At 46.9% G+C, this 24,523-nt stretch overlaps 1 protein-coding gene across 1 annotated transcript in view; it reads right to left on the reverse strand.

Moving 5' to 3' along the window:
• Positions 1-24,523, reverse strand: part of CLIC5 (chloride intracellular channel 5) — a gene marked incomplete at its 5' end in the record, with an annotated part of 97,789 nt that overhangs the window by 33,697 nt on the left and 39,569 nt on the right. Inside the window, 2 exons of the mRNA XM_081094708.1 lie at positions 263-388; positions 4,707-4,816. Of these exons, the coding sequence (XP_080950834.1) occupies positions 263-388; positions 4,707-4,816 (236 nt within the window). The remainder of the gene's footprint in view (positions 1-262; positions 389-4,706; positions 4,817-24,523) is intronic.

A 24,523-nucleotide genomic window follows, 5' to 3' on the forward strand; every position in this document is an offset into this window, starting at 1 on the left:
GAAGCCATTCTTAGGGGGGTGGTCTGTCCACCTCACAGGGGCGCCCACTCTTGGAGTTGGACTTTATGGAGCAGTTTTGAGACTGGCAGCTCTTTGGGGGTGAGGAGGGGTGCCCTGGACTGTCTCTTTGAAAAGAGGGTCCTATGCTCTGAATGAAGGAGGCCCCTTTGGAAATCTGCCCCCTCGACATTAACACTGTGATATTTTCAGTCCCCTCAGGGCCCCTCCCTGCCGTTAGCTGTGGAGATAAACAGCCCATTACTTTTCAGGGGTCAGAGTCTCCTCCAGGAACTCCTCGATCTTATTGACGTCCGTCTTCACGTCCCCGTTGAAGGTCAGGAAGGGCGGATGGGTGCCAGGGGCGAGGTTGTGCAGGTCAGCTGGCTTTCTGTGGAGAGAGCAAGATTCAGGGGTGGCTGACATCAGGGCACCTCATGTTCAGGGCAACCTGGGGTGTGTCATACATTACACTCCTGTGCTGTCCAACATGCCTGTCAGCAAAACAGACTTACGGTTTAGGGTGTGGTGGGGGGTGTTGCTGGAGAGGTTCTGAAGGGGGTGGGGTGACACGAGAAGTCCCTGAGAGAGGAGCAAGCTAAGAGGAAGGAGCAGAGAACTATTAAAGACAGAGTAATGGCAGGTGACTATGTAATTAGTGCGTTCACTACCCAGGGCAGAGGATGGACTTTGCTTTCAAAGGTTCCTTCAGCGCTTAGCTTAACAAAAATGCCCTGCCCAGAATTCCCAACTTTATACATGAATGAATGCAACCCTCGCACCTTTACACTAAGAAGGGTCCTCTGCGTGGCTAAGGGTATATTCAACAGGAAGGCCAGTAAGCTTGTGTCTGACGGGGCCCTGTTCGCCCACCAGGGCTTCTGGGCTCCCACCAGCTGTGGGGATGCAAGAGAGGGATGAGGGACAGAGCCAAGTCAGGGGGAGAGGGCTGGCAGATGGGGGGAGGCGAGGGAGTGGGCTGCACTGAGAAGAGAGGAGGAAGCGGAGGAATCGCGATGGAGCCTTCCAGGAGCAGGCTGGGACCCCAGGTTCACCCCAATGCTCTCTCAGGTGCCACATTTGTGGGAGTCCTGAGTGAGAAAACAGCAGATGGGGAAAGTGAAGAAAAGCAAACAGCAGGAGAAGAGGAATCTGTAATGCTGCAAATTCCTGGCCTAATCAGTCTGGGAGGGGAAGAGAGGAATTTCAATTACAGTGCTGCTCCCGTATCGCCCCCCCAAGCACACTCTGCCCAGCTGCACCCGGCACTTGCAGCTCCTTAGACAAGTGAGGCTGAAAGTACTTTTAAAATCTAATTTACTCAGTCCCTTTGTTTGCTTTGTACGCATCCCTCATTTCAGACAATGTAAGAACATTCTTTACCTCCTCCTCCTGTTTGTGTGTGTGTGTGTGTTTTTAGAGCTGCAATGCTTGGGTTCTCAGCTGGGAGGGGAAATCCATACTGATTTTATTTTTTAGCAATTACCTCTATAGCTTAAAGATACAGAGGGTTTTTGTTTTGTTTTGCTTTTTTGCTTTTGTTCCTGTGACTGGAGAGAACAGTGGCCTCCCGGGTCGGTCACCCTGGGAAGTACTGCCCACGGCTGCTGAGGCTCCGCGGGACGTTGCCCGTGGGTGCTGGTCAGCTGTGGTCCTCTCTCTGGTCCTCTTCAGCATTATGGTTGAAATTAGATACTTAGCATTTACATACATATTGCCAGGTCGAACTCACGGGTTACTGACTGTGTACCAGCCTCTTGCCCTGACTGATCTGCAGCTCCCTGAGGCAGGGGTGATGCTAAGAACAGCCAACACGTGCGGGCTCTGGCTCTGAGCAGGCCCAGCACCACATGCAGATGCTTCACACGGCTGCTCACTAACTCCTCACAGTGACCCTCAGCAAGGCACCACGTCCTGCAGATGAGGAAACCGAGGCTCATAACAGTAAGGTAACTTGTCCAAGCTCACTCAGCCAGTAAGTGCTGGTGCCAGGAAAAGAAATCAGTTTTGGAAATTGCTAAACTTCTTGTAGTGTATTATATCATACATTTAAAAGTTCCTTAACTATTTATTATCTATACTAATAAAAGGGTAATATGCTAATTAGACCAGAAGACCTTCCAGACAAAGCCATGGTGGCGGGGCAGAGGCAGAGGCAGTTAGGGGCGATCAGGCCAGGAGGAGAGGGCAGTAGGGAGGGAGCAGGTTAGCAGGTGGGGGCAGTTGGGGGTGAGCAGGCCAGTTGGGGGGGGGTTGGAGGCAAGCAGGCCAGCAAGGGGGGCAGTTGAGGGGGAGCAGGCTGGATTGGGCTTAAACCAGCAGTTGGACATTCCCCGAGGGGTCCCAGATTGGAGAGGGTGCAGGCTGGGCTGAGGGACACCCAACCCCATACATGAATTTCGTGCACCAGGCCACTAGTATATATATATCTTTCTTCCTCTCTCCCTCCCTCCTTGCTTCCCTTCCTTCCTTTTCTCCCTTCCTTTCTTCTTTCCTTCCTTCCTTCCTTCCTTCCTTCCTTCCTTCCTTCCTTCCTTCTTATCTTTTGGCAGTGAGAAAGCTAGCTTATCTGTAAAACAGGAGTTGTGATACTTGCTGTCCTCCAGCACAGGGTGTTGGCAGGGTCCGATATGATAACAGATATGAAGGAACAGCACAAGCACGTGAGGAATGCTGGGTGGCTCCCTCTGCCATTATGAGCTCCAGGTGACACAAGTCCATGTTTATGGGTGGTAACCAGAGACCTCCTCTTCTCCACGGAAGGAAGCTACCCTCTTCAGTTGTCACAGACAGTAACTTCACAGCAGATGCATGTTCGTTTATTTGACGGACATATTAGCTGGGGTCTAAGTAAATCAGCTGCTATGACTGATACAAGAACAGAAAGCATGACCCCAGCCTCTTCCTGAGGGACTTAAGGTCTCCTGTGGAGGACAAAACACACTTCATAGCTGGTGTGCTGCGAAGACAACGGCATCTGAACCAAGGAGAGCGGGTCTAGAAGCAGCCCCGCCAGTTCAAGATGGCACCTTGGGAAAGTGATTTAAATGTGTCCATCTCAGTTTCCTTGTATAAAATGAAGAAGACAGGCCTTTACAAGGTCATCTGTTGTGTGATATTTTTATGGAAAAGCACTCGCTAGTTGTAAAGTGCCAAGATTGTAGATACCACAGTGGGTGAAATACCAAACGATGACACCAGGCATCAGGGGCAAGAGGTGCTGGGGAGTTTGGAGGAGGTTGAGTGACAGACGTGTCTAAGAGCGGAGGGGTGGGAGGGGTGGCCCAGGGGAGGGCCAAGCTGCAGGGGCACTGGGACAATCTGTCCTTTCAGGAAGGTGGGGACAGCCTCTGGGAGCATCTGCCAGGTGCTGAGGGCTGGAGAGAACAGGGCAGCAGGAGGCCGTCCAACCTGACAGCGGCTGGAAGGTCAGAGAGAAGTGGGGAGAGAATGCTGGGAAGAACCAAGGAAAAGACAAAGGCAAAGGAAGCCTGCAGAGGGGTTATTCCACAGGCGCTGGGAGGTGTCAGAGGGGTCCTGGGCAGGGGGAGCCATGTGATTAGAGCATCATTTTAGAGAGAATAACCTTAATATAATATAAGGAGAGAGAGAGAGAGAGAGAGAGAGAGAGAGAGAGAGAGAGAGAGACCTGGAAGGATCTAGATTCTAGAAGGAAGGCCAGTTTGAAGAGCAAACAGTGCAGCTGGCAGCAGTGGGACCTGAACCAGGCGTGGGCTGTGAGAATGATCGAGAGCTTGGAGGTAAGAGACGGCCCAGTGGGAGAGTGCCCTGGCCTGGTCACTGACGGACAATGAAGGTGGCAAGAGCAGGGAGCTGGAAATGCTTCAGCCTAGAAAACCGGAGAACAAAGGAATTCAGGAGGGGAGCCCAACAACGCAAAGGAAATGGACAGATATCATTCTCTACATAAAGAGTTTGAAGTGATCACTGAAAATGCAGGTGCCATAACTAGAAGATAGCACGTTCTGGGTATAGGCTAATGTGCATAAAGGGGACTGAGCAAAGATGCTAAGCTCACAGGGAAGAAAGTCGAGGCATATGATAAAGCATTCAGGGGGTGAGCTCCCAGCGATGCCACACTTAAAGGACAGGTGGTGGAGAGGAAATAGAAAACAAGATTGAAGAGTGTGAGTTAATACAAAATAACCGTGAATAAACTGTAATCGAAAAAAATAAAATAATGTGGCTCCTGAGAGTGAACAATACCTGGTATTTTTATGAGGCATTTAAAAAAGGAACACTAGTAACTTTCCATCCTGCATGTAACCCAGAGCTCTCACTCTAAGGAACCCTAAGGTTGGGATGGAGCAGGGGAAATGGGCTGGATCCCAACTCCCTGGAGACTCAGACTCTGGCCCCTGAAGCCCTGCTAGTCCCCCAGGATGGGGGCCCTAGAACTATGGGAATGGCTGACTCCTGGATTTAAGATGCTGTGCCCATCTCGGTGCCAGGCATTCTCAACTGGGTACCCTACGCCCATTCCCTCCTGCTTCCTTGCTAATTGAACTTTCCTAATCTAAGCATCGAAGCGCTCAGTCCCAAGCAAGACACTGGCATTTGCAGCCTCTTGTCACTAGGGAACTGGCCGAGGAGGCTGCCGGGAGCCATGGGAAGGCTTTTCCCTCCCTCATGGAAGGTTCTCTGTTCCTGCAGCTAAATAAGTTCCTCATTAACATAGCACCTTTTACCTTTTCAGATCCACAGTGGTGACATTGAACACGACTCCTTTCAGCCAGAGGATCATAAAGAGGCGCTGAGAGAAGGGGCAGTTGCCGATGCTTTCCCCATCGATCCCAGCCTAGGAAAAAGAGAGCAGAGTCCTGAGTTGTGCATGCGTATTAGCAAGAAGGAATAGAGCAGTGGTTCTCAACCTTCCTAATGCTGCAACCCTTTAATACAGTTCCTCATGTTGTGGTAACCCCCAGTTTCACTGTTACAAATTGAACATAATTAAAACATAGTGATTAATCACAAAAACAATATGTAATTATATGTGTGTTTTCCGATGGTCTTAGGCGACCCCTGTGAAAGGGTTGTTCGACCCCCAAAGGGGTCGCGATCCACAGGTTGAGAAGGACTGGAATAGAGGATTGTAACTCCCAAACTATGGTCTGGAGAGAACTGACTGAACCCTGCCCCAACCTAACCCCTGAAGGTATTCACCCTTGTCTCCTAGAGGTCTGCGGGGCAATGCCTGGCATAGGGTAAGGGCTGGAGAGAATGTGAGTCTCCAGTGTGGCGGTTATGCAGAGTCATGGCTTTCTGAAACCACAGATCCCTAGATTCCGAGGGGAAAAGAGGACTTCCATATCACATCGACTAACACCAATGACATTGGGCCACCAACTGCTGCGCCCCAAGTAATCATCGAGCCTGTGCTTGACTGTCCCCACTAACCAGGAATTTCTCTCTCAGGCAGTCCGTTCCGAGGACAGGTCTAACAATTAGAAATGCTTTTCTTTGGCTCTACCTAACCTCAGCGTGCTCCTCTGTACTTCACCCTCTCTGACCCTTTGGTCCTTGCTCCATGAGGGTGCCGTGAGGATAAACACCTCAGACTTCGACCCTATCTCCCTATGTCTCACTCGTCAGCAGACTCAAGACTTTAATCAATAAACTTAGTTCTGACTAGTACTGGACCTGCAGTGTCAATAAACCATTCATTTTAAAGTATCCTTTCACTGAACAAATACATAGTGACTATCAATTATGTGCAAGGCACTGGAGGAAACTGTACAGGCGATTCAAAGGAATCATGGCCTTGTGGGCTGGGCGGGGGATAGACAGGAACATATATGACAATAGCAGGTAGCATTACTGGGCACTTGCATGCTCTGCTCATCACACTTCCCCTTCCAGGAACCCTCTTCAAAACAGCATGTCTTATGTTTTTGCTTTTGTAATGCCTGAAAGGCAAGTCTATCTACTTCTGAGTGGGTTGCAGGGACACAAATTATATAAGAATTCATTCTCAGCAAACACACAAACACACAGAAAGGAGAACTGATCTCTATGGAATTCATTTCCCCGGAGTGGTTTATTGTCCCCAGACATGGTACGTAGAGGGAGAGGTCACTCACTCTCCCTGGTTTGCTGCTGGCTCCCCTGGACACCGTGGCCTCGTCTGGTGGCCTACGCACCCGGCTCCTCTGACAGGGAGGCCCTCAGACCTACTAGCAAAGCTGCAAACAATCCAATCAACATCCTGAAAGAGGGATTTACTAAGATATTTTTTTAAGGGAGTAAAGCAATGCATTCTCAAAGCTCAATGCATTATTTCCCCCCCGAAGTTTGCTTTGCTGTGGCCTTAGTATGGAGGAGTGAGGCCTTGCATACCGAGAGCCTAATTGTGTGCCTTTTTCTGCCTTGCAAATCACTCCCAGCAGAGGTTCGGGTTTATAATGGAAAACTGGCGCCTTTGCCAATGTTGGTTGTAGGTAATTGCTATGAAATTACAGTTATTTTACCTCTCTCTTAACTACATCGAGAGCCCCATCCCTATTCAGTTCTCACTTTTCCCTGGTGCTGGAAACAGACCCACCCCTGCATAGTCGAGATGCCCTGGGCTCCGTTATATAAAATCTGAAAGATGGGAGGGCACTGGTGTGCCTGCTGGCAGAGCTAATGTTACCAATAAAGCTACTCACAGACAGGCAGACAGGCAGCTATTACACTAACAATAGCTTGGAGCTAACTTGAGTTTGTGATGTCAGAGTCCTTGCTCAGCAGGTACCTGGCGCTTGGTCCTTTAAGACATCACAACAAAGGCACTTTCCCCAGGGCTGGTTCCAATGTAAGGAACAATTGAAGAATTAAAAAACAAAACAACAAAAGACACATTTACAAACTAGCCTCTGTTTTACTGCTGGTGATGAGGGGGTGATAAGGGAATTGAAGGAGGAACTAGTAAAATACTAAAATTCTTATTAGCTGGGCAAAAATTACATAATAATGATAGCAATAATAACTCATTTCTATATTGCCAGGCATTGTTCTAAGTGCTTTACATCTTTTGCTAATTCATGAGAAGTGGGATATTATCACCCTTTTACAAATGTGGAAACTAAAGCACAGAGAGGGACATTCATATACCTGCTGGCCATTTTGTCTTCTTTGGAGAAATGTCTGTTCAAGTCCTTAGCCCATTTTTAAGGGTTATTTTTGGGGTCTTTCGTTTTGTTTTTTAATCCTCACCTGAGTATATATTTTTATTAGAGGCCCGGTGCACGAAATTTTTGCACTGGGTGGGAAGGGGGGGAGTGTTCCCTCAGCCCAGCCTGCACCCTCTCTCAGTCCAGGAGCCCTTGGGGAATGTCCAACTGACAGCTTAGGCCGGCTCAGTCGGACATCCTTAGCACTACCCCGGAGGCAAGAGAGGCTCCCACCACTGCCACTGCGCTCGTCAGCCATGAGCCCAGCTCAGGGCTTCTGGCTGAGCAGCACTCCCCCTGTGGGAGGGCACTGACCACCAGGGGGCAGTTCCTGCATTGAGTGTCTGTCCCCTGGTAGTCAATGGGTGTCATAGTGACCAGTCATTCCACCGTTAGGTCAATTTGCATATTAGGGTTTTATTATATAGGATTGGTTTTTTGAGAGAGAGAAACATCAGTGTGAGAGAGAAACATCTATTGGTTGCCTCCTGTACTCCCCCTGACTAGGGATTGAACCCGAAACCTAGGTATGTGCCCTGACCTGACTGGAAATCAATCCCACCACGTTTTGATGCAGAGGATGACACTCCAATCATCTGAGCCATCCAGCAAGGGCCCCCTTTTTTTACTATTGAGTTGTTCAGCTTTTTCTTTTCCTCCTTCACAAATTCATCAGTCCTGGGGCCTGAATGAACCATTTGTTAAATCCATGGGTTAAATGGGGTGAGCTTGTGGCAACCATTTAAAACATCAACCAAGAAGAATGGGGTGGGGCTCCATGGGATTCCAGGCTCTGAAAAGGGGGAGGGAAAATCCAAGTGGACTTTTGTCCAAACAGGCTCTGAGCACAGGGGCTGGAGGCAGGAACAAAGCAGCACAGTAGGTTGAATAATGTCCCCCTCCAAACTCATGTCCACCCAGAACCTGTGAGTGTGACCGCATTTGGAAATAGGGTCTCTGCAGATGAAATCAAGTTAAAATGAAGTCACACTGAGTTAGGGCGGGCCCTAACTATAACTGGTGTCCTTATAAGAAGACAGAGACAGGGCTGGAGTGATGCTGCTACAGACCAAGGAACCCCAAGGATTGCCAGAAAGTGCAGAAGTTAAGAGAGACAAGATTCTTCCTGGAGAGGTTGGAGAAAGCATGGCCCTGCTGACACCTTGATTTCAAACTTCCAGGCTTCAGAATGCCGAGAGACTACATTTCTGTTGTTATAAGCCACCCAGTTTATGGTCAGTGGTTATGGCAGGCACAGGACACTCATGCAAGCAGAAGAGCGTGGGAAGCAGAATGGTGCACAGCTAATGGCAAAGTTCTCAAGTTCAAAATTCTGCTTTGCCATGGGCCTAGTGGGCATACTCACAATTGCAAGCCAGCTACAACCCCAAAGTACTTCCTATAACCTAGAGTAAATGTATTGACTGTCAGTTACACTATGTTATACTACAGTGGGGCCTTGACTTACTACGAGTGTCCTGACTAACGAGTTTTTCGAGATATGAGCCCTCTCGGCCAATTTTTTGCTTTGAGTTGTGAGCTAAAATTCGGGTTACGAGCCAGCTTCAGATACCCCACCGCTAGTTGGCGCAGCGAACATCACAGTGAACGCCACAACATCAGCCCAGCATCACGTGTCTCACTCGTTCACTTTTGATTTGACATACGAGTAATTGAGTTATGAGCTCCGTCACAGAACGAATTAAACTCATAAGTCAAGGCCCCACTGTATATTATTTATAATAATAAAAAGGTAATATGCTAATTAGACCGGACATCCTTCCGGTTGAACAGTCAAAGGGTCATTTAGGCTTTTATATCCTATATAATAAAAGGGTAATATATAAATTGACCCTAACAGTAGAATGACCAGAATGACTGCTCGACCAGTCACTGTGAAGCGCACTGACCAACTCTCAGTCCCTTTCCCTGGCCGGCAGGCTCCAATAGCCCAATAACAAACAGGGAGCCAGGGATGGGTGGCGGGGGACGTGGGTGGCGCCAGGCCAAGGCCTCCGCCCTGCCAGTCACTCCACACACAGAGGGCAACCCATAATGGGGGCAAGGCTGGCAAGCAGGCAGGAATGGCTGACCTCTCGGTCCCTTCCCCTGGTCATCAGGCTCCGATCACCCAATGGCGAATGGGGAACCAGGGTGGGTGGTGGCAGGGGGCAGGGCCGGCTGCAGGCAGCTGGGGAAGGTGGCCCTGATCACAGGCCAGGCCTAGGTACTGTACCCATGCATGAATTTTGTGTGCCAGGCCTCTAGTATATAGATAATATCACATGATAATAATAGCATAATATAATTAGACTATATATTATGTGCTGAGAAAGTCATTATATGTCTTTCATGTACTTTTTCCTGCTATATACTGAGCTTGTCTACCCCCAATACATGGGCCATGTCTTATTTACTTTGACTTCAGCAGCAACAAGCTGCCAGAGACTTAGTTGATACTCAGTGCCTATTAGAGTGGATGCCTGTTGAGGGGAGGGTGACATCGCTCCCTCTTTATGGCCTGACTATCTCAAAATGCTGACGTGGGCACTCTGAAGAGTGTCCTGAGAAACAAGCAGGAGACCATTGCTCTATACCCGCCCCTGCCTCCAATTCACTGTGTGACCCTGACTAGGCCAGTCGCCTCCTCTTTGGCCTCAGTCATTGCACTCATAACTTCCTGCAATTTTGTGAATTCAAGTGGCTAATGGAGATTTATTTAGACAGCAGTTCTCAAACATTTTGGTCTCAGAATCCTTATGTGCCTTTAAAGATTGTTGAGGATCCCAAAGATCTTTTGTTCATGTTGGTCATCGCTATCAATATCCATTATCCTATTTAATAAAAGAGTAATATGCAAATTAACCATCACTCCATGACAAAGATGGCAGCACCCATAGCGGCTGGGGCAAGATGCTGGTGGCGTCACCCTGGCAACATGAACCCAGCAGGCATTGCCTCGGCGACCCGCAAGCATGCAAGCACCGCCAGCAGGCAGCACCCAGCAGGGCCTGCTCGCAGGTCACCACGGTGATCCGTGAGCAGGCAAGCATGGCCTGCAGGCAGCACCCTGCCCTGGCCGCAGCTCAAGGGAGAGAACAACACGCAGGCAAGGCTAGGAGCCTGAGAGATCAATACAGAGGGGCACCTGCTCCAAGCCTCCAACGCGGCTGGGGGCAGGCCCCCAGTGGACACACACACACACACACACACACACACACACAAGGGCCTCCTGCTCTGAGCTTACGTGGTGCAGCTGGGGGCAGGCCCCGCCTGACACACACACACACACACACACACAAGCACACAAACAAACACACACACACAGGGCACCTGCTCTGAGCCTCTGCTGCCAGACTGTGGGTGTCAGTAGGACATTCACTGAGGGGGTCCCAGAATGTGAGAGGGGGCAGGCTGGACTGAGGGACACCCACCCCCAGTGGATGAATTTCATGCACTGGGCCTCTAGTATTTTAAATGAAAGCCAAAAATATTTGAAATATTTATTTACTTATTCATTAAAATATTATAACAATAAATGTATAACACTAGAGGCCCAGTGCATGAATTCATGCACAGGTGGGGGCCATTCGGGCCGGCAGGCAGGGGATGGGTCCGTAGGAGGTTGGCTGTGGGAGTACACTGACCACCAGGGGGCAGCTCTTGTATTGAGTGTCTGCCCCCTGGTGGTCAGTGCGTGTCATAGCTACCAGCTGGTTGTCCAGTCATCAGGTCGTAAAGGTTGCTTAGGCTTTTATATAGAGCGATAAATAACATGTCTTATTATAAAGAAACTCTTTTTTAAAGAAATTTAGTAATGTAAGTAAATTGGTTGAAGTATACATATGATCAAGTTTTGGCTTTACAGAGATACAGCTGGAAACTGTATAGACTTACTTAATAGACTTTTCAGATATTTGTGGGTATTTTTCTTTAATACCATACTGAAACTCAACAATGGTAGTTTCTTTTTTAAGAATAGCTTATTGATTTTTAGAGAGAGAGGAAGGGAGGAGAGAGAAACATAGATGTGAGAGTGCAACATCAATCGGCACACCCCCTACCGGGGATTGAGCCTGCAACCTGGGCACGTGCTCTGCCCAGAATCGAACTAGCAACCTTTGGTGCAGGGGATGATGCCCAACCAACTGAGCCACATTGGCCAAGGCAACAATAGTAGTTTCTTAAAGGTTAGTTGATAGATGGAATTTGAAACTCTATCAATTAAAGTCTTCTATTCCACTAAAACCCATTCATCTGTCTTGCACTTTGAATGGATCTTTTACCCTGGGATGATTCTGTAGCATCACAAATTCATCACTTGGAAAATAGTGTTTCACTGAGTTATGCAGATCTTCCAAGTGCTGATGCAGTTCATTATGCAAAATCAAAGCACCTCATTCAGTAACATCACAGCCGAGCTCATCAGAAAAGTTTAAGTAAGAAGCTGCCAAGCTCATAGTGGCGGAGACATGGTTTCCAATATCCTAATGTTCTCTTAAAAGCTTGTATTTTATCATTGGCAATAAATCAGCTGTTCTCCTTGAAATTACAAGCTCACTTCACTGACCTTGCAGGAAATATCTGTCAAATACCAGGTCTGAAAATCCACAGTTTGTCTGTCGGTGTCTCTTTCAAGTAAAACCTGTTCTGTGAAAGGAACGGCTGGTTCAGCTCACAGCTCAGTCCCACTGGTGCTTTTCCTTGGACAGCTGCTGTACTCCAGGACGCATCCCAAGAGCTGCCTGTGCACTTCCCACTTCGTCAGCCAGAGGTTTAAGAGACATGCCCTCCACGGCTGATTTAATTATGTCATATACTTCTCACTGCTTCATCAAGGACATTCATAAATGAGACCGGCTCTTCTTCTTCTGCGCATGCATGACTCCTAGAACCATTTATACCACTGCCTCAATTTAAGCTAAAGCACCAGCGGCTTTACCCACAAAATGTCAACCCCGGAGAGAAATGATATTACTCTGAAAATAGTTGTGACCTCCCAGAATGCCCAAAAGGGTTTCAGGGACCCTAAGAGTCCATGAAGAACATTTGAGAACTGTTTTTTGTTTTTTAAAAACAAACAAACAAACATGTTTTTATTGCTTTTCAGAGAGAGAGGAAGGGAGAAGGGTAGAGAGATAGAAACATCGATGAGAGAGGAACATCATCGATAGGCTGCCTCCTGCATGCCCTCTACTGGAGATCAAGCCCAAAACTCAGGCATGTGCCCTGACCAGGAATTGAACTGCTGATCTTTGTTTCCTGGGTTGATGCTCAACTGCTCAGCCACACCAGCCAGGCCATTTGAGAACTGTTCGTTTGAGACATCCCATGAACACACCAGGTACAGGGAACTTTGTCCCCAGACAGTAAGGGGGAGCTGATAGTTGTCTAAAAGCCTCTTGAGGGCACCCAGGCCTAGAAGAGGGGAAAATTACTCAGAGAAGATCCCAGAAGACAAATGACATTTAGGCTTGACAGCTGTGTCACTTAGCAATTTCTCTCTCAACTCCAAATGCACCTTCAGTAGAAGCTCTGTGAGAACAGGAGAGAATTCATTCCAGCACTGCTGAGTGAGCATGAAGGCGCTTCCTCAGAGGGCAGGGGGGCCAGGGCAGGAGGAAGAGGTGCTCCTTCTATCTCCAGTGTGGGCTGGGGTCGGGGTGCGTGAGGACAGCCAGGGGAGCCTGCCTCAGCACAGGCGGGATGTGAGCCCTCTAGCACCTTGCAGCCTTGGCTGGTGAACCTCCCTGCAGACCTCTTGACACAGCAGCCAGAACCCCCTGCAGCCTGCACACAGCCTGCCAATGGCCCCTGTTTCCACACAGATCTGCCATGTCCTCTGCAAGCCCTGCATGGCCTGCAAGCCTCCCATTCCCATTGACACCTGGATCCCACTGCACAATTGGATCCCACTGCACACCTGGATCCCACTGCACACCTGCGCCACCACTGCTGATTGCCTGCTCCCCACCTGAACTCTGGAGGGGGGCCTTTTGTTTGCCCAGCAACTCCAGCAGCTCTGGCCTAGCCAAACCAACGCACTTCTATGCCTTCTGCTGGGCTGACCATTCCTTCTCCAGTGAGTTTGTCCTTAACTTGGCCATTCGCCTTCAGCTCTGAGATACCATACAGAGTTTTCTATATGTTATGGTTATGCTTTTACCATGGTTTAACACTTCTTTATTTTAACTTCTATTTGAATTACTGCGTGATTTCTCTCTCCTGGTTGGACCAAACTACTGGACAGATTTTAATGTCTGTGTTTCAAAATGCAAGAATTTTTGGCTCTTTGTTTGATTCCTTTAAAATCTGGCAAAGCTAAGACCTGAATGAGGTACTAGAAGGAAGAAATATCAGTTTTCTACAGAAAGCTAATTAAGTCACCATTTATGCCACATTTCAGCTTTTTGTTGTTTTGCCCCATGAACCCTGTCCCTGAAGACGCAAGGGATTAATTATATTCAAGTTTCCAGATAAACATTCTGCAACAGTGGGGCTGGTGCTGACATCAGGGGTGATACGGTCTAGCTCTTACTTTTTACTGGTAAGGAAATAAGCCCAGAAAGTTCCAACAACTTGCCAGTGGCTGCACAGCCTGGTCCCGTGGCCGAATCAGGGACATAATTCCTGATTCCTGACGCCTAGTTTTCCACTGTGCTAGGCTAGCTGCTATCTCACAGAAAAGAGTGTCAAAGTGACAAAGGCCACAGAAAGAGGACTTTCTTCGGATATAAAACGACTCATCTATATTAAGCCCTAAGTTGACTGTTACCATGTGGAGAATTTTTCTTTGTAAAACAAAGAGCTGCCCACGTTTTCTTATTAGTGTTAAGTCAGATAGTATTCCTTAGTATCATTTTTAATGCTAAATCATCTGTCCTCCTAATAATGTGATTGATAAGCTTCATTAGCAGGGATATGGCTTGGGTCTGTAGTCCACTTGAAGATAGGGAGTTCTACACTTACAGACACGCATTATTTTTCTCAGCATCACAAAAGGCTTAACTCACTGGGGGGTTACTCAGCGATTTTTCATTCAACAAGCAGTCAGGTAACAAGTATCCATTTGAGGCTTCAGAGATTCTAAGCATTTATGCAAAGTGGACTATAAAGGCTAACTCAGCTCTGGGCCGATGGCTACCTGCGCAACAGAGTATGAAGAACCCCAGGTGGACTGGTCAGGGTTCTCCAGAGAAATAGAACCATCAGGATGTGTGTGTGTATGTCTGTCTTTATTTTTCTTTCTTTCTTTTCCTTTCTTTCTCCTTTTCTGTTTTACTTTCTTTTTCTTTCTTTCTATGTATCTATCATCTAACAGTATCATCTATCTATCTGTCTACCTACCGATCTATTGAGAGATTTATATTGGCTCACATGATTGTGGAGGCTTAGTGAGTCCAAAACCCGATGGGGCAGGTGATCAGGATAGAGACTAGGGGAAGAGCTGCATTTGAGTCCAAAGGCAGTCTGCTGGCAGAATTTTCTCTTCCTCAGTTTCATCTATTAAGTCCTTCAGGTGAATGGATGACATCCACCTACAGTATGGATGATAACCAGCTTTACACCAAGCCCACTAATTTAAATGTTAACCTCATCCAAAAAACACCACCACAGAAATATCTAGGATTATGTTCAACCAAATATCTGGGCACCAGCCGAGTTGACACACAAAATTAAACATCACACCAGGTGAATTTAAAAATATGACCCGAGACAGGTAGCCCATCAATCCAGTATCTGTCCACAACACCTTAGCTTGCCAAATGGTTTCATAAACAACCAAATACTGTCATGTAACTATCCCCGCCAGAGGAACTGAAGGCCCCATACCCAGACGGCTACTCAGTTTCACTAAGAGAGCCTTGAGCTTTACATCAGTCTGCACTGAGTCTGTGTTCTCCCTCCTGTTCTTCCACAGACTCTTGGAGAAAGAGCTGCCTCAACACCAGTGCCCCTTCTCCCCACCCCCTCTTCCTGCTCCGACATGGCTTTTTCCCTATTCACTTATGCCCAAATTATTTGAATAAGTGAATGGGTCTCTTTTAAACCTCTGTCGGTCCTGCTTCTACTTAACACCCTCTTCTAACATGAGTCTCTTCCAATCACTTTCGGGGCCTAGCTGAGTGGAATGTCACGATGTGTGACTTCTGAGGCCAGGGCATAAAAAGTGGTTCAGTTTCTGCCTGGTGCTCTCTCTCTTTTTTGGGATGCTTGCCCTGGGACCCCAACCACCATGTTGTCAGGAAGCCCAAGCATATAAAGGGGCATTCAATAGGGTTCTGGTGGACAGTCTCAGCTAACACTCAGCTGACAGGTGGCATCAACCACCAGGTATGCGAATGAGTGAGATTTCAGATGATTCCAGTGCTCAGCCTTTGAGCTGTCCCAGATGACGCCTAGTGAAATAAAATCACTCATCCAGACCAAGACTTGGCCAACCTTCAGGTTCATGAACAAAATAAATGTTGTCATTGTGTAAAGCCATTAAGTGTCAGGGCGGTTTCTTACCGAGCAGATAAATCACACACACACTGAACCTCAGGTTCCTTACAGTCAAATCGGGGGCAGAAATCTCTACCTTGCAGGGTTATTTTACAACTGAATGATAATATGTATAAAACATTTGCTTTATAAATTTAGAGCTATTGTTATTATGATAACAGATGACAAACGTTTTGAAAGAGCTCATTAAAACACCCCTGTTTGTGAAATGCTAGGCCTTAGTAAAGAGTCAGTAGAGCTCTCTGGGATGGCACAAAGATTCAGCAACGCATCGGTGTTCAAGGTTTTGTGTGTGGAGCAACACATTCAATAGAGAAAGCAAACACAGGAGGAACTGCGGCCACTGTCCCTTGGTCGGAGAAGAGCGTTCCTAAACTAGGGCAGTCTCATGTTGGCCATGAAGGGGGACAGGCATGTGCACGTCTGTTCTCTGAGAGGCTGTTGAGCTCCTGTGTGAGCTACATTCTCCAGCCAAATATCATTTACAAGTGATTCAGGATCCCAAGACAAGAAGGGATGGAACTCCAGGGAGATCAATGGGTGAAGCTGAGGACTCAGGTTTTGTGACAGATTCCTGGTGATTTTCTGTTGAAGCCTTTGAGAGTCTTTGTGTTCTCAAAACACTCAGGAACCTTTGCTAGAGATATTTACGGAGCCGTTATGCTCTCCTTTAGGCATTGTTATGATTCTCATGCTTGGATCAGGAAAGCTGAAAGCTGGAATTCCTCCACCTCAGAAATGCACCAAAGCACAGGAAACGGAAGAGCAATACACATCTCCAGCCTCGTGTAAACAGAACCCCTTCCCGCGTGGGTTTAATTTGAAGATGATGTCCTCTCACTGAAGCCTCCCCGGGAGAATAGGAAGCATGCCTTAATGAGGCCACTGTCAAAACGTTTGCTTTCTTCCCTTGACATATTTTTTATTTGTTATTTAAGATGCTATAGAAATTATTTCCAGCTTTTGATTATGAACTCATGTCATTTCTCTTACATTCATGGAATGAGCCTGCATATAATCCTTGAACAAGAGGCATCTTAACATTGAGCTCAGCTTCTTCTACAAAGGTTGGAGTTTGGGATCTTGTGATAGTGGAGGGTCCTCAGTTGATACTCATCCTGGCCTTCACTCTGGTCGCCAGAATGTTGAGTTTGAATATAGTATCTTACTCTCACAAGTTGATTAAAAAAGACTTTAGAGAAATCACAAATCTGTCTTCCTCCCTCTCAGCTAAGCTCAGTAAGCTCTCATCTCTTCAAACCTCCCAATTATGACAGATTAAAAGCTTATGGCACTAAAGTCTCATCTGAGTCATGAGATTTATTATATAGGGTGACTTAAATCAGGACCCTCTGGAAAACTGTGCAAAATTAGTATTTTGTAAGATATCAACAAAGTATTGTATCAAGCTTGAAACATCTAGTCTAATGCTCATTTTAAAATGCTATGTCCAGGCCCCACTCTTGGATATTTTGATTTAATTAAAAGGTGTTTGTTTTTTCAGGCCTGGCCACCTCTGACCTGATGTTGCTCACACTTGGGATGTACACTAGAATCACCCAAGGAGTGTGTTAAAAAGAAAACTAACAAAAATACTCCCTGAGCCCACTCCTAACACACAGTCAGAGTCTCAGGAGATGTCTGAGGTGTTCTCTTTGCTTTTTTTGTCCCTATTTTCCTATCTGTCCTGGAAACTCCTTCAGATCTTGGGCCTCCTTCTATCTCCGCCCACTTCTACTGCTGTTTCTCCCCATCCTCAGTCCTTATATGGACCCTGAATAACGGGAATGGAGAGGATGTTTTGGACAAAGATGTGTGCAGAATCTCAACTCAACACGACCACAAGCAACAATGGGAGCACAGGACTTCCCTGAGGGTGACAGAGGGCCGTGTGCCGAGGTCCAGAAATCCACCCACACAGCCCAAGCTCCCACATGGTCATAAATGCTCAATCACATTCCCTCTCCCTAGGCACTGCCCTTCAGCCGGCAATGGCTAGAAACTTACAGGGATTGCACTGGACAGTGGCCGCAGTTCTTCCTGTGTTTGCTTTCTCTATTGAATGTGTTGCTCCACACACATTTTCTTCAATGCAACCCCTGTAAGTCCTAGGTTCAGCTTCCTGACCGTGTGGAGCACTAGGAAGCTTTAGCTCCACCCTCGACCATATGTGGTCATCAGCCATTTGGGCAGGATAGGTCCATGCAGCAGGACAAACCTCTTCACTGAGGGCCTGCTCGGGGCCAGAACCTGGGAGTGCAGCGATGAATGAGGCAGGTCCATCTCCTTGAGAAGCTGGCCAACACAGAGCCTTGAAACCGGTTATACCTTTTGTAGGATTGCCCAGACCAAAGGGCAGCACCTCTTACCACAAGGCTGCTTTAATTTCCATTGAAAACTCTCTATTTAAAATTACTCCAGGGCTGGTTGAAAGGCAAGACTTAAAAACAAAACAAAAAACACATTTTTTAAAAAATTAACTTGTAGGTGGGAGACTATAGGAATACTTAACTTTGCCTTCAATAAGAGCGTTATGAATTTAGGGCAGTTATGTTTTCCTATACATGTGTGGTAAGGCCTTAGCCAGAATGTTTGGAGAAGTAAGATGTTTGATGAGTTGAATTTCCTGGGTAGCTCCAGAGGCAAACGAAGGCAGTGGAATAAAAAGCAGAGGGCCAGGAACCCTATGTTCCAGAACTAGTCTTGGCAGAAAGAACCCGGTGATCTTGGGTGAATAATTTCCCCCTTCCGGGGCCTTAGTTTTGTTATTTATAAAATGTATAAGTTAGGACAGATGATCTTGAAGGACACTCTAAAGTATCCCTAAAATGTGGCGGGGAGAAGGTGAATATCACTGTCTTTTATTTGCATCTAAGAATTCCAATGTCTGAACGGAGACTTCGTGAGCTAGGCAGTACCAGCTCCCAGCACCGTGATTGGCTCATGGCTCGGGCTTGATAGTCAATTAAGTTGAGTTGAGAGGATGAGAGAGCTTGCAGGCTGCCATTCTATTCTGAAAGGCAGGCAGGCGGACCTGTGAGGCAGTGGCCAGCAATGCAGGTTGGAGGGGGGATACAGACATACAGCAAGAACCTCCTGTAACCACCTTCTCGGGCTCCTTCAAGGCTCTCCTTGAACGTATTCCCTTAGTATCCTCAGCACATTACCTTGAGAAGCAGTTGAAGAAGCATCCTTTTCGCAAAGCTACCCTACCCCCACCCAGACCCCTCTAGCTTCACTCAACCCTCTCATTTTCCAACGAGGCCAGCTGAGGTACAGAGGTCAGGTGACTTGTCCAAGACACAAACCATAGGGGGCTGGAGTGGGCAGTGGAATGAAGATGAATGAAATCTCAGTCAAAATTATCAATGTAAATAATCTATAATAATAAAAGCATAATATGCTAAATTAGACTGGATGTTCTTCCAGACGAAGCTGGGGCTGCGAGGGAAGCCCGGGTCCCAGGTGCCAGAGGGAAGCGGTGCCAGCAGCCGGGGGAAGGAAGGCCTACTCTTGCACGAATTTCCTGCATCAGGCCTCTAGTTTAGATATAATTAGAGAAGCTATGGGAACTGAATCGTTTCAAAAGTCACCTTTAGAGATGGTCTTGTTAGCCCCTGCTTATCTGTCACTCTACTCTCTCAAAGGGTAAAATGCTGAAGACACAGGGAGAAAAGGTCTGATTACTGCAGGGTATAGATTCTAACCTAACCAAGGTTTATTCTGCTGTAAAGTGGAGGAGTCACTCAGGGTAAAGACAAGAAGCCAGGCTCACACTCCAGCTCCCAAACCCTGCCTCCCCCCGGCCCCCACCAAGAGCACAGAAGCTGTGTGGCTAAATCCCTCCTCCCCACACTCCTTCTTCCCATCAGGTGACTGCTTTAGAGGGGCTTTCTTAAAACAACCTCACAACTACACACATGGAAACTGAGCTGGGTTTTGTGTCAAGGAGACCTGACTTCATTTTCTCTGCCTTGAAAAAACTCAATCTGAACTTGCTCCCTGATAAGTTATATGTTCGAGCCCAGGCCCAGTTATAATTGAAAAGAATCTGTCTTTTGTAATCTCCTAGGCCCAAAGGGGAAATGGAACGCTTTTCCAAATGGCAGACTAAAGCAGGAAATGTTCTATGTATTGTACTCCCATTAAAAAAAATAAACTTACCCCAGTAACTATACCACACACACAACAGCCCAAGCCATCACCCAGGAAGCCACAACCTGGTGTGGAGTTTATGTTTCTTTTCAGAAAGGAAAATGTTTCTAGGCCTACCATATTTTCTTTCAGAAGTCCTACAATGGGAGGCAGGTTAAACACCACCCCCTGCTCTCTGCCAGGCCAGTGTGAGTCAGAAGCCCTTCCGGCTGGTCCCAGATGTTCTGTAAGATAAATGCGTCCTTGAGCGAATCCTTGCCTCAGTGTGGTCTTCTGCATCTGTGCCTTTGGAAAATGAAGAGATGGCTGGATAATGTGGAACTTGGGATTCTCTGGTTCTCTCCCTCATCACTTGTTCAGCATTATTCATTGTGTATGAGGAAGCTAGAAATGGCCCTTGTTTGTGAAGAGCTATAGTGTAGCCTCAGAGACAAAAACAGACAGTGGCCATTATAAAGATATGAGATTACCGCCCCCGCCAAATAAATCCAAAATAAGCAAACTTCAAAATAAGTCCGGTGCAAAAATTGTTCTGCTCTACCAGACCTTTCCTAGAAGTCTCGGAAGGTGGTGTGGTGCTGCTGGGGTACTCAAGTTCACAAGCAACAAAACACCTTGCTTTGGCTTCTGCATCCTAACACTGGGCTCCACAGAGGGGACCCCTCAAGTCAGCCCCTTGGTCTATCAGAAGATGAGAAGACGTGTTTCCAGCTCAACAGAGATTGCTCCATCCATAGGCTTGGAATAGAAGTTTGTGTCACAGTGGATAATCATCAAAGCATAGCATTTGTATCTCCTTTTAGTTTAAAAGTACCAGATAGAATATTTGCACCTGTTTGTTAAAAATTGTACTATAGCTGTGTCCTCTACACCCCAAACCCCAGGCAAACTATTTCTGCCATTGTCAGCCAGGACAAGCTAATCACAATAACTTCTGTTTACTTGCAAAATCTATCTAAGGAAGGAAGCCTGTTATTGTGGGGCTATGTTTAGACTAGATGATGCTAAGCAGTGGCCTTCAAGGATGAATAGCAGATAGACTTCTAGATCTTATCTAATGTTGAGGATCAACGCCTCCAAATTATCTTCTGATGGTGGCTCAGGAGTGACAAAGCCTATTCAACTGGCTTCATCCCGCAACCATTGGAAAAGGCTGTGGAGTGTGATGTAGAAAATTCTGAGGTCTCCACTAGGATCCGTGGGAAAGAAGGCCGTGTCATCTGGCGATAAGGTGCTTTATTTATAAATGCTAACCTTAGATGGAATTCTGCACACAGAGAGCACAGGACTGCTGAAGAGGTCAATGAAATGAGCAAAACTAAAATGAGAAGAACCATTTCCCCCAATTTGCTCTTACCACAACTTTCTTTAATAGGATCTCTTTCTACCAAGTCATAAAATAGACCCTGTTTTATTTTTCTCTTTTCAGCCCAGTGATATAGTTCAGGTTCATGTGTATTCATTCTCGTTGTGAATAATGTAGCCTGCAGGCAAAGACCACAGCCTCAGACACCTATGTGGGGCTGGAGAGAAACAAGGCCTTGGAGACAAAATTGTATAAGGGGAGTATATGATCACATGCTAGTTTTGAGCAAGGCATTTTTTCTCTCAATTTTTTCGCCCAGAAAGGAAAAAAAAAAAATGGCTTGAATTGGCCTCAAAGCTCTCTCCCTCATCTGTAACTGGGAATAACAGCAGCTGCCCACCTGTTCACGAGTTCTCTGTGAGATCAAGTGAGAAACTCGTGGGCAAGTGCTCTTGGCGGAGGAGGCACAATAATAACACTACAGTCCCACACCCAGTCCTTGTCCATCCGTGGACTGAAATTATAGCTAGAATACCACGCCCTACAGCTCCACAGTCTTTTTAGGAAAATGAACACAAGCCTGCCCCTCAACCCAGTCCCATGAAGTTCATTCTATCTCTCTCCCGGAATTCCCGGCAATGGCCCTGAAAGAAACAGTTTTCCTGATATAAAATTCTAGGTTGTCTATAGCCTTGCTACTCAAGTTGGAGCACCAGCCTCCCCTAGGAGCTTGGTAAAAATATAGCTCCTCGGGTCCAACCCCTGACTTACTGAGAAGGCTGGTCTTCCTATCTTTGGAAGACAAAGGCCTCCTATAGCAACAATGCAAACGCCTTCATAACCTATGCATGAGTTCAGTGATGTCCAGTTCTTCTTTTTCGTTTTAAAAAGTCTATCTTTGCACATCTGGATTGCACAGTACTCCTACTCAGAAAAAAATCTCTACCCTTGCACATGGTAATCTAGCCCTACCACATTCTAAAAACATCAGCAAATCTCAGCTAAATTTCCGTACCTCGTGCAGAGGAGGGGCCAGCTTGCCAATAAGAATGGCAGCCTCCTGCTGAAAGTGAACCCTGAGCGGAAACTGGAGCTGGGGTAAATTATTTATTGAAATTCCGTGATGTGGCTTGTCTGTTAGGAGCCAGCAGAGCCTAGAGTTGTTGAAGTATCCATCCTATGCAGGCCCCGTCCCCTAGCCCCTGAAGTCACCTGCCTCTTCATCTGGGGGACCAGTCAGATGTTGGACCCTCACTTGAGAGGTTAACTTATGGAAAACTGGTGTGTTGTGGTTAGTGAATGGGGCTTTCTGAGGGTACCGCTCTGAGAGCTCCCAGTGCCCACCTCTGAGCAATGCCGTGGTCTGGGAGGCTACCTGCCTGCAGCCCCCACTTCATAGAAAGCCTGCATAGAAAGTGTGGAAAAACAAGAAAGCCAATATGTTGCAGCTAACTCTTTTTAAAAAACATTCTCTGCCTCAAGGTTTCTACGAGTGTAATGGAGAGAAAAGGTTTCTTTGCCAACCAACATGATAATATCCTATATAATAAAAGACTAATATGCAAATTAACCGGTCACTATGATGTACACTAAACACTAGGGGGCAGACGCTAATGCAGGAGCTGCCCTCTGGTGGTCAGTGTGCTCCCACAGGGGGTGCACCACTCAGCCAGAAGCCGGGCTCATGCCTGGCAAGTGCAACGGCGGTGGTGGGAGCTTCTCCCGCCTCCATGGCAGTCAGACATCCCCCAAAGGCTCCCGGACTGTGAGAGGACGCAGGCAGGCTGAGGGATACCCCCCCCCCGAGTGCATGAATTTTGTGCACTGGGCCTCTAGTATATATCCTATCTAATAAAGAGGGAATATGCTAATTGACCCTCACACTGTCCCAAAGATGGCGGCGCCCACAGCCAATAAGGAGGGAATATGCTAATTGACTGCAACGCCCTCAAAGATGGCGGTGCACACAGCCAATAAAGAGGGAATGTGCTAATTGACTGCAACACCCTCAAAGATGGCGGCACCCACAGCCACAAGATGGTGGTGCCCAGTCCCCTCAGCTCCACTGAGGCAGCAGGCATGTGGCAAGGCCGGGCCCACCCCCAGTCAGGCCCAGCCTTGCTGCGCACCTGCCTCTGGAGTCCCCCAGTCCTCTCAGCCCCCCAGCCTCCCAGGGCCAGCCCTATGCGAAGGCAAGCCTCAGATGGTGGTTGCCCAGCTGCCCAGGGCTGCCTGAGGCTCAGGTAACCAGGGCCGGCTGAGGCTTGTGCTGCTGGCAGTGGCAGCAGCAGAGGTGTGATGGGGGTGTCGCCTTCCCCTGATCGCTGTGTCACCTTCTGCCCCTGAGGGCTCCCGGACTATGAAAGGGGGCAGGCCAGGCTGAGGGACGCCCCCTCCAGTGCGGTCTCTAATATATATATAATGAATTAAATTCTGTAGAGAAATTGTCCTTTTATAATCACTAATATTTAATCCTCAAAAGCAAAAAACTATAAACAACATGTGCATCAATAGAATGGTTGATTACAGTATGGTATGACCATATTATGGAATAGTATACAGCTATTAAAAAAGAATGAGCTTGATTCCTATGAAGGAAGTGTCATAGGAGAAAAAGTCAAGTCACAAAGTAACATGAATAGTATGACCCTTTTTTAAATTTAAAAATACTACAATCTGCCTGCTGGTTGGAGTGGCTCAGTGATTGAGCATCGACCCATGAACCAGGAGGTCACAGTTCGATTCCTGATCAGGGTACATGCCCAGGTTTCAGTCTGATCCCCAGTAGGGGATGTGCAGCAGGCAGCCAATCAATGATTCTCTCTCATCGTTGATGTTTCTATCGCTCTCTCCCTTCCTCTCTGAAATAAATAAAAAAGTATTTAAAAAATATAAAAAGACCACAGTTTTATTCTTCACTGGATTAAATCTAGTGATTCTGTTTTAATAATCACTCTAGAATCCATTGAAATGGGTGATGGACATTGTAAGGGCCCAGACCTGAGATTTCCTATAATAACTAGAACAGTTAAAGACAGCAAGTCAGTTAAACAACAACAACCAAGGGGTATTATTGATTAACCCTAGCATTGGGTCTTATGTTTGCGTCGTGTGTATGCAAGGTGTATACTACATTGCTATTTTTGTTTGACTTTTCACTACTTAATGGGCAGTGTGGTTCAAACAGATCTGCCCACATAGAAAAAGAGGAAGTTACTTCCTTTAGGGCTTTGTCTTTGTGAAGAAGCCATGTTTAAGCTGAATGATGATTCAGAATAAATAATATATTAAATAAATATAAGTATTTATAATAAATATATGAATATCTGTGATAAATATTTATTTTAAGTAAACATACTAGCTAATTGCTTCCTAGCTATTCTATCCA

Source organism: Myotis nattereri, assembly GCF_964212035.1.
Source record: "Myotis nattereri genome assembly, chromosome: 6".
Classification (NCBI taxonomy): Eukaryota; Metazoa; Chordata; class Mammalia; order Chiroptera; family Vespertilionidae; genus Myotis; species Myotis nattereri.